The sequence below is a fragment of the Setaria italica genome, chromosome VII, assembly GCF_000263155.2.
Source record: "Setaria italica strain Yugu1 chromosome VII, Setaria_italica_v2.0, whole genome shotgun sequence".
Taxonomy (NCBI): domain Eukaryota; kingdom Viridiplantae; phylum Streptophyta; class Magnoliopsida; order Poales; family Poaceae; genus Setaria; species Setaria italica.
The window spans coordinates 32,489,697-32,500,220 of record NC_028456.1 but is presented as its reverse complement, the minus strand read 5'-3'; the positions used below and the strand labels follow the sequence as shown (position 1 = coordinate 32,500,220).

The 10,524-nt window shown below is 48.9% G+C and overlaps 1 protein-coding gene and 1 non-coding gene across 2 annotated transcripts; one reads left to right on the top strand and one right to left on the bottom strand.

The window, feature by feature from the left end:
* Positions 1-3,474: 3,474 nt before the first annotated feature.
* Positions 3,475-3,556, bottom strand: TRNAS-UGA. The gene has a single exon. It is a non-coding gene; the product is annotated as a tRNA-Ser (tRNA).
* A 5,337-nt stretch (positions 3,557-8,893) lies between these two features.
* LOC101778331 lies at positions 8,894-10,064 on the top strand. Its single transcript, XM_004977080.3, has one exon. It carries the CDS (start codon positions 9,048-9,050, stop codon positions 9,705-9,707), a length of 660 nt encoding a protein of 219 aa, XP_004977137.1. The 5' UTR covers positions 8,894-9,047; the 3' UTR covers positions 9,708-10,064.
* Positions 10,065-10,524: the final 460 nt, after the last annotated feature.

Genomic DNA, 10,524 nt, shown 5'->3' with positions numbered 1-10,524 from the left:
TGAGGATGCGATTTGACTCTAGTTCGAGACACCGATAGCCTTTGTGTTCCGAGGAGTAGCCGAGAAAAACGCATAGGGATGAACGGGGTGCAAGTTTGTGGGGTGCTGTGGATGACATATTGGGATAACAGGCACACCCAAAGACTTTGAGGTGTTCATAGGAGGGCTGGGTGGAGAGGAGGTGGAAGAAAGGGGTGGAGAAAGCGAGGGTTTTGGTGGGTAGCCGGTTGATGAGGTATGTGGCAGTGTGAAGTGCCTCAACCCAGTAGACCGGAGGAAGGCTCGCCTGAAACAAGAGAGAACGCAGAATGTTATTAATAGTACGAATAGAGCGTTCGGCCTTGCCATTTTGCTGGGATGTGTAGGGACACGACATGCGAAGGGCAACACCGTGGGAGAGAAAGAACGTGCGGGCCAGGGAATTATCGAATTCGCAGCCGTTGTCGCACTGGACACTCTTGATGGTGATGCCAAACTGCGTGTGAACATATGCAAAAAAGTTTGAAAGAGTGGAGAACGTGTCGGATTTTAGGCGGAGCGGAAAGGTCCAAATGTAGTGTGAGCAATCATCTAAAATGACAAGATAATATTTATAGCCAGACACACTAACAATGGGAGATGTCTAGAGATCACAGTGTATCAAATCAAATTTATTTGCAGCTCTAGAGTTGGATGAACCAAAAGGAAGTCTAGTGTGACGCCCGAGCTGGCAAGCATGACATAAATGTAGAAGATCATCTTTATTACAAGAGATGCTAAACAAAGCTTCGCGCCCAAGATGTCTGAGACGACGGTGCCATAGCGAAGTGGGTGCAGCGAGGAATGCGGAGGTGCTGGTGGCTGGTGGAAAGAACGGGTAGAGGTCGCCAGAGCTATTGCACCTGGCGATCACGTTCCTGGTTTGTAAATCCTTCACAGAAAGACCAAACGGATCAAATTCGATGGAACAATTGTTGTCGGTGGTAAAACGACGAATGGAAATCAAGTTCTTAATGATATGTGGAGAAACTAAAACATTGTTAAGAACTAGATTGCGACGTGGAAAAGAAAAGGTATGTGATCCGATGGCAGTGATAGGAAGTAAAGCACCATTGCCCACAATAATAGATGAAGGTGTAGAGGATGTGGGCGAGGAGATGGTGGAAAGTTTACCAGCGTCCGCAGTCATGTGCGAGCCGGCACCAGAGTCGGCATACCACTCCGATGATGCCGGGGGGTTGAGGGTCATGGTGTTGAAAGACTGCACCAGAGAGTCCTGGTTCCATGCACCTCCATGGACGGGGTTCCAGGGCGTCGATGGCATCGGATATGACGTCCCCTGGAACGCCGGTGTCGAATGGGCACCTCCCCCTAGGGGTATGGGTAGCCGGAGCCGTAGACGCCGCTGCCGGGGGCACCGCCAAACGGTGCGCCGTACTGAGGAACGGCGACGAAGGCCAGTGGAGGCGGTGGTGGGCGGCCGTACGGCCACATCTGGAGCGTCCCAGCCCAGGGATGGGCGAAGGACGGGTGCTGCCCCAGGAACGGCGCTGCCTGGGAGCCGTGGCCACCTGCTGGTGCGCCATAGCTACGGGCTGGTGCGCCGTAGGCAGTAGTGGGCGGCTGCTGGCCGCCCTGCTGACCGCCCTGCTGGCTGCGGCCGCCTTTGCCGCGGCGGCGGCCGTTGCGCTGGCCGCCTGGCTGGCCGTTGCGGGCAGGGGCAGCAGGCGCGGACACGCCTTGACGGGCATGTGTGGCAGCCGGTGGTGCGGGCGTCGTGGCGACGAGGGTCGAGGGTGGGGATGGTGGCCGAGCATCGATGTCGATCTCCTCGAGCAGCAGGTGCGTACGGGCCTCAGCGAACGTCGGGAACGGGCGATGCATCTTCAAGATGGACACCATGTGGCGGTATTTGCCACTGAGGCCACGGAGAAGGGTGAGCACCATCTGGCGATCTCCGATGGGGTCGCCGAACTCGGCGAGGGACGCATCCATGGTCTCCAACTTGCGGCAGAAGTCGGTGATCATCATGGAGTCCTGGCGGAGGTTGCGGAATTGCGTCTCCAGGAGAAGGGCACGGGACTCCTTCTGGCCGAGGAACTCGTTCTCGAGGTAGCACCACGCCTCGCGTGCGGGGCGTGGCCGGATCATGAGCGACTGCTGCAAGTCGCTGGAGACGGTGTTGTAGATCCACGTCAAGACGACGCAGTCCACCTGGGTCCATACCGGGCGCTCGGGGAACGCCTCGTCCTCGAGAACATGGCGGGTGAGGGCGTACTTGCCGAGCACGGTGAGGAACATCCCGCGCCACTTGGTGTAGGTGTTCGTGGCCGTGTCGAGGATGATGGGGATGAGCACCTTCACATTGACGACGGCAGTGGCCTGCGCCCAGATAGCTTCGTGGGCGGCCTCATACTCGGCGAGAGCCACGTTGCGGAGGCGAAGTTCCTCGTCACGGCGTGCCTTGTCGGCGCGTGCAGCAGCCTCGGCGGCCAGGCGACGTTCCTCGGCGGCCGTGGTGGCAGCCACGGCGGCAGCAGCCTCGTCCGTGGCATCTGCATCTGCCATGGCGAGTTAGGGCCGGCGGCGGCGCCCGGCTGAAGAAGCGGCGGGGCAGGCAGGCGGAGGGTGGATCGGCGACCGTGCTGGTGAGGCAGGGCGGGCGATCGGGCGCGGCGATCAGCTCGGCGGCGCTCCAGGAGAGTGGATCGGCGACGGAAGCGGCGAGCAAGGACCGGCGGCGCGCTAGGGTTGCGGAAGCGGATCGTAACCGCGTGATACCATGTTAGTTTTGGAATATTGATTGTATTTCCAAGTATGTGTACAGGGATACATATATACACGCTTGGGTGGCATGCAAGCCTACCACAATACGATTGAATTAGTCTAACAGATATAATTTGGGTGATCCATTCTGATTCTTTTCCATTTGAATTTCTTAACTTTTTTGCGTTGTGGGTTCAGACCAAGCGCAGATATTGTTGGTGGGTGCATATCAAGCGCAGAAATTGTTGGTGTGGGCGTCCAAGAGGTTGGCATGAGACCTTCAGTAGCGTTGCCCTCTTTGATCCTTTGGTTGAAGCTCAGATGCACTTAGCAGCCCATTCATGATGAATAATACCTAAATGCTGTAAACTGTTTAAAATATGTTTCTTTGCTCTCCTGTACTACAGGGGCGAAGCTAGCACTGAATTGACCGTGGTGCACTGCTTAAGAGACTTGTAAATTTTACTAGGATTATATGGTAATTTTGAGTCTAATTAGTAGTAAATAAAAATTTTACATGCACCAGGGAGATACAACGTGGCTTCACCCTGCTATAATAGTAAGCTCTCGTAATGTATAGTATACTATGGTGGTGAGCATTTTTTTAAAAATTTTAAGACAGCTTTTAGTTGACAACAATGATCTGTACTTAAGGTAAAATATATGCCTCCATTGATACTTGCTAATCGCAAGTTGATGATATATACAAAAGAAAAAAAAAAGAATAATCGTCGACAGCAGGGTTCGAACCTGCGCGGGCGTAGCCCAACAGATTTCAAGTCTGTCTCCTTAACCACTCGGACATATCGACGGCTCTGGTTTTGCTATCCGTCTAATTTACTATTATCAGGTAATGGTCTTCCGAAGTGCCATGTTCATCTAGTAGGGTGCGGTTGCCATTGGGAGCCTCAGGACGAAGAACTTGCATGACCGAACTGGTACGCACTGCACACACACATCTCACCTCTACTGCCCGTCAAAATCGCTGCAGAAAGTCTTTCCAATCTGCCCTGAAAATTGCGATATCTAGTGTGTTCTTTTGTGTGTGCATCACCTTTTAGCCTCTTACAGATCGCGAGCTGCTTTCTAAAACATAACTTTGACGCTGAAAAACAAAAGAAAGTGGGCTGTAAAGTTGCTACAGATTTTTCCTTGCGTTCAAACTTTCAGAAATAGTGCCTCCTTCGTGCAATCGTGCTTCTTCCTCACCGTTTCGGCGTTTCTCCTCTCCGGCTGTTCCTTAGAGAAACGGAGGGAAGCCCTCTCCAAAAACTAGAGTGAAACTGGACAGAATAAAATGCAAACATCTCGCGAAATTGTAACCAAATCTCGAAGAACATACGGGCACCATCCTAATAGTGAAAGAAATTGATAATTCAATAATACACAGTATGAATAGAACCACACTTCAACCAAACAAAGCAAACTTGCCTAAAAATTAAATTAAACCATTTTTCTATTTAACACACTGCGTACGTTCTGCTCGCCTCTTTCCATGTCAACCTACTGTTCGTATGGCTAGCTACTTTCTTTTTATCGGCCCCTGCCTAGCTTTTTCCTTTTTGCATGTGCTCGAGATTTCAAGTAAAAGCAGAGTACAACAGCAACAATACGCTGATTGTACCAGGCGGCACTGGCTCAGCACGTACGAGAGTGGTCAGGACTTTGGAACACAGAACGGACGGTTGATGCGCTCAAAAATCCAAGGACACACGACTTATTAGCGTTATCCACTTATTATCGTTAGGGGTGTTCACGTCAGTGCCGTTGCTTGCGATTGATGAGGCTTAGGTTAACGGGCTATTAGCGTTAACTGGCTTAGCGTCAACTATTGAGAATCTAACCAACCGACCTATATGCCAATTTTGCTATAGATGAAACTAGAGTGGTGAGTATATATTCAATAATTTTTTAAAAAAAGAATGTCTACATAGCAAATAATTTGGTGGACACTAATTACTAGTAAATGATAACATAATCATCTACACGGAAAATAAATACACATGAGCTATGGCTTGCGAGGGCCAAGGAATCTATGTACTCTGGTCAATCCAGTTAGGCCTAGTACAGTCATATAACTCATATCTACTCTCTACTCGGAGAATGCATGAGGCTGCAGAGGAGGGTGGGGGGATGTGATGAACCGCTGGAGCTCATGGCGGAGCGTTACGTCAATAACAAATAATTACATAAATTAAATGTATAATACGAGCTTGTCAGAAATAGGGTCATGTGCGGTTGCCCACTCTGCACATGCCCATCGACAGCCCTGCACAAACGCGCGGGCAGAGGTAGTAGGGAAGCTAAGGGGGCCATATGGCCCCCCTCATGCTTTTCACGTTAATTCTTATTGAACATTTGTAATTATTGCTACTTAAATTGGTTTAGATTACTAGCTAACTCCCTTTTTGTATGATTCGTGATTCCATCTTATCAGTAGAGAAATTGAAAGCTCCTGGATTCATGTCAATTGGATCATTGCGAGGAAGAACCACATCACATATTGTAAAAGAAAATTTCAGGAATGTGCATCGGAGTGGTAATAAGATCATGTGGTCATAAAACACTTTGACAGTCCAACTCAGATGTCAATTAGTTTTGTATTTCACATAGCCCGGCTTGATTCTTAAATTTTGTGGCTGAATTTCCAAATCCTTTGCTAGGTTTGATGTACATGTAAAATTATACCTCTCGAAAAGTTAAGAGGTACACATGGTACATACACGTACATACGTCATACGTGTATCTAGAATCCTGGATGCCTGGATGGACGACCATGCATGCATGTGGCGGATCGGCCATCTCTCTCGCCTGGTAGCCACGCACGCACCAATAACTCCCAACGATCCAGTGATCGAGTCCACCACCTTCCCAACCTCTCCCGTCCCCCAGCCCAACTACTCCATTCATCCATGTCGCAGAGCTAGCTCGAGGCGTGCCCTCGTGTAACGTTCGGGCTCATCGGCATGGCACGCGCGCCACACACACACGCGTACGCGTACACCCGCACACACGTCAGTGAAGCTGATGATGAGACCGGCGCGCCACGTGGCAGGAAGGCCGCCTGTTAACCAATATATTATATCTACATACATGATTTTAGTTATACATCTAGTTATATACCTATATATTATGTCTATAATTCTATATACATAGCAAAACGTCTGGAAAGACTAAAATGACCTACAATTTGGAATCGTAAGAGTACCTACCAATTAGCTAGTGGATCCAAACAGATCTAAGCCACCTGCATGAGAGACGACGCATAATCTAATGTCTCATGAATAAATGAACTTCAAAATAAATGACTTCGAAGAAATTAAAGATGGAAGAGCAATAATTATAAAATTTAAAGAAATAAGTATATGCATCATCCAAGACGTTGTCGACCCAAAACATTACAAACAAGCACCACTTGCTAATCAATAACTGCAGTTGATCTCCTCTCCTTAACATGCATGGATATGCATCGTCGGGGGTGGGCCCTGATAGCTTTATTTGCTGGCTTGCTGCATTCCAGCTGTTGGTGGGCCGGAGGTTTTGCCATGCACGCTCTGGTGATGTACAGATCCGTAGATCCGGGTGTACGTACGCGGACGCTGTCGGCGGCGACAACGAATTCACAAGGGCCGGGTTGCGCGGCCATCGCCGTTCAAGACAAAGATTAAACCCTCGCCGCGCCTGCAGATCAGTGGTCGTCGGCGGCACACGCCTGCCTCTCGACCGGCGTCGCGTTCCGCGTTAGCGTCAGGACTCAGGAAAACGGGAGCTCGATCGAGCGTTACCCGCAGGAACACCGGGGCAAATGTTCCCGAGCCTTGGCGACACGCGCCGCTACTGTTGCTTGCTTGTCACCTTCTCCTCCGATCCGTACGTGTAGGAAAAGTGCTTTGTCATCTACTAGCTAGCTCCCACGTCGTCGTTGGCACAAACCTTTTCCTCCTCTTAAAAATCATGCACACATGTTTTTGATACATGTACCCGGTCGCTACACAATTAACCACGAGGAGGGAGATCGCACGTCCGATAATGATTCAAGCGTAGCAATTAACCGGTGAATTCAGTTTTAACTCTTGAAAGTGGATTCGCAATTGTGGGCTGAAGCGACGTGGCTCAATCTCAGCTCTTCACCGCCCCCTTATTAGTCACAATCAGAGGGGCCCGTCCATGGTATTGAGCGCTAAACATGGTTTAGGGTCTATACTAAGCTCCGCCGACACATTGGGCAAGAGTATCAAACACCTCACAGATCAGGAATATCTAGACGTTTTTGTTGTTGGGATCAGCCGATCCTGATGTTTCTTTTTTATTTTTATTTTTTTTGCAAAACTAGTGGGTATAATCTCTGTTGTGCACTGTTTGTTCTACAATGGTGAAGACCCCAGTTACAACGGTAACGACCCGGGCACCCGGCACTATTGCCGGCTAGATTCGCCCCTGCCCCGAGTTCGTAATAACTTGCTGCGGCATGTAAAGCCGGTGTCCGCGGTATAAAACGCAAAATTCAGTTGGCTATGCTGCTGTAATTTTTTACATACAAATATAAACTTAGATTAACAAAACCATCAACATGAATAAGTAATATAAGTTGCCGTATTGACGTCACGCGGCCAGCGAGGAATTAAGGAAGCGGCGGGAGGGTTTCTGGGTGTGGTCAGGTCGTTTTCAGGTGGCGGCAACGATAACTATCACCGTATCATCCATCATTGAAAACCATATCCAGACGAAACACATGATGTTAGCTTTGCATTGCATAGGGTGATTCTGTGGCGACATTAATTTACCAAATTATTGCCTCATCTTAGAACAACTCCAACAGTCTTACCATCTTCCTCTCCAAGCTAAAATTTAGCAAGTCTGCTGAAAAATCACAATCCAACAGAGTTGCTATCCGGCCATCCCATCTAGCTTGCTAAATACTCTCCCACACTCTTCAAACTTGGCAAGCGGGTTTAGTTTGCCAAATGTGCAAAATGGAGAGTGTGAAATGGAGAGGTTGTTGGAGTGGATGAAGAGTGTAAATTTTTAGAGAGTAAACTAGTTATTAGGATTTGGAGAGAGGGAAATGGATAGTCTGTTGGAGGGAGCAAGAGAGAATCTTTTTACCAAGAGAGTCAAATGAAAAGATAAAAATAGATAGTCTGTTTTAGTTCCTTTGTTTCGTGGCCAAATTGGCCACATAGACACGTATGACCCTAGTGTCCTGTCTTGCGCTCATAGCCAACTGCTATTTTCTCCGGTCACAATAAGTATGTGATGTCTCGGACAGTGACATAGTCTAACATAATACATCTTTATTGGTACCTTTTTTGTAAAAATAATAAAATGTTATGTTTACGAAACTATGTTTTGAAACAGACCTACACGTATCATTTTCACCTATCAAAATTCGTAATCAAAGTTTCAAATATAGTGACTGGCTATATGCAACAACGTCGCAACCAAATACATCATTGATTCGTTATAGACTTATAGGAGGGAGTATGTGTATTATTAACATTGCACCACCAATTTGTGGCTCTTGTTGGAAGCAAATACGCACACTGACACCAAAACTGAAAAGAAAAAAACATGTCTTGCATGGGAACGAATACTTTTTTTAAAAAAAAAAGATATTGGTCAATCAGTCATTGAATATGAGAATTGAAGAACGGCATATCCAACTCAAAGGACTTACAGTTACATGACGAAATGGACAAATAAAATTTTGATGTCCAAAATGCTATAGTCGTAGGACTTCGCACTTTTCAACTACTATTCAGACTATGGCAGTAAATTAAACGGCGTGACACAAACCATTACGTACACAATTTGACAGGAACACATTATTCAGTGTTTGTTTACTTTGGCGATCAAGTTGACAAACCAAGAGAGATAATATCTCAGTTCTCCTTTAGAAAACACAGGGGTCAGGGGGCAATCTCAGTGGCAATTTTTCTACCACCACTGCATATGCTTACACCAGCAAGCCGCAATCTGGGTCTCACGCTCTCATCATCTTCTGACAAATATCCTTTGATTATCTCCACTAACGATGCCGTGTCACGTGCTCGTTGGTCGGCAGCAAAAGTCAGCTGAGAGAGAGAGAGAGAGAGAGAGAGAGAGAGAGAGAGAGAGAGAGAGAGAGAGAGAGAGAGAGAGAGCTACTGGTAGTAAAAGGCCTTCTTCTCCAGTGCAATTGAGCAAACAGGTGATCCATCGATATATAAAAATCACTTTGCTATAGTTGCCACACACCACCTCGTTCTGAAGCGGCACCTACTTCACGCCCAGAGCACAGTGTCAGTGAGTGTACAGAGGGCATGTACGCCATGGCAAGCGCCGGCGGCACGGAGGAGCCTGCTCTGTTCGTGAAGCAGGGGAGCAAGCTCCACTCCAAGATGCTCTCCAAGGAGGCGGCGGCGCAGCTCGCCGTGCCGTCTTTCCGGGTGTACTACTCCGTGGCGTCGGCCGGCGCGGTGCCGTTCCTGTGGGAGTCCCAGCCGGGCACGCCCAAGAACGACTCGCCCTCCGCGTCCGCGCTCCCGCCGCTCACCCCGCCGCCGTCCTACTACTCCGCGGACCGGGGCGGCGCCGGCGGCCGGTCCAGGAAGCGCCGCCCGGGCCTCATCGGCGCCATCCTCCCCAGGATCGCCTTCCTCCGGAGGCCCGGCCGGACGGCGCCCTGCTCCTCCTGGTCCTCCTCCTCCTGGTCATCGTCGAGCTCCAACACGTCGTCGATGTCGCCCGTGTTCACCGTGCAGTCCTCGCCGGCCGCGAGGGGCTCCCGCGGCCACCGGCGCGCGTTCTCGGCCGGCGGCGCTGGCGACGACGCCGAAGCCGCGCCGCCGCGGTGCTTCTGGACGGAGCGCGACTGCTGCGAGAAGGGGGTCGTCAGGGGGTGCGGCGTCGCGGTGGCCGTCAGGAACGCGCTGGCCACGGTCGTCGGCGGCAAGCCCGGCCATCGAGCCACCGCAGCGTAGAGGGAGGCCTGATAATATGGCTAAAGTTGAGGGTGTGCTTTGCATTTTGCTGCAGCATGTTACTCTATGTGCTTTGTAGTAACCTAACGTGCCATGCCAAAATTGTTCGTGCATGATATGGAACATATGACAGTATGTACGTCATGTATGCGTATGTATGTGTGTATGTAACCGTATATATGTATGTATATACGGTCATGTGTAGTCTGGTCCTGCAAATACGTGTGATTTTTCCCAAAGTTGTTGAGTGTATCACTACATAAACGGTAGGGATAGTGGTTGTAGATCTAAAAGATGGTACTCAATATTCTCTTTGAATTTCTCTTCTCAGTGTCATGGAAGATTGGAACTTATATATTTTGAGAATTTTCCTTTGGTTCCTCGTAAATTTGTATTCACCTTAGAAGAGTAGTTTTAAATTTATAGGCCTCATCTGGGATTTGGATTGTTTTCGCCAACAATCATTTATTCATATTTTAGACATTGATATGTCAGCTAGTTGAATGTGCCCTCTTTGGAGCTGCAAAAGCAAAACTTTACTAAAATTATGCACCCCTATATATATATGAAAAAGTAATCTAGTAGCGCAGCAAACACGAACTGCCTAACACTTCTGGACAAATAACCTCCCTGAATTTCATCCAGTATGTCATTTGGATCATCTAGCTAGCTTGTCCCAAGTAGTAATTTCTTACAGTATTAGCTAGTAGTTGTAGATAGTTTATGGGGCCCAATGGAGTCAGTCATTAATGAAGCTTAAGAGAAAATTAAGCACAAATCTAGGGGTTGAACCCCTGTCTTGCCCCCCGCCCCCCCC

Coding starts and splice junctions, on each gene's coding strand:
- LOC101778331 (XM_004977080.3), top strand. CDS start 9,048: ATGTACGCCATGGCAAGCGCCGGCGGCACGGAGGAGCCTGCTCTGTTC.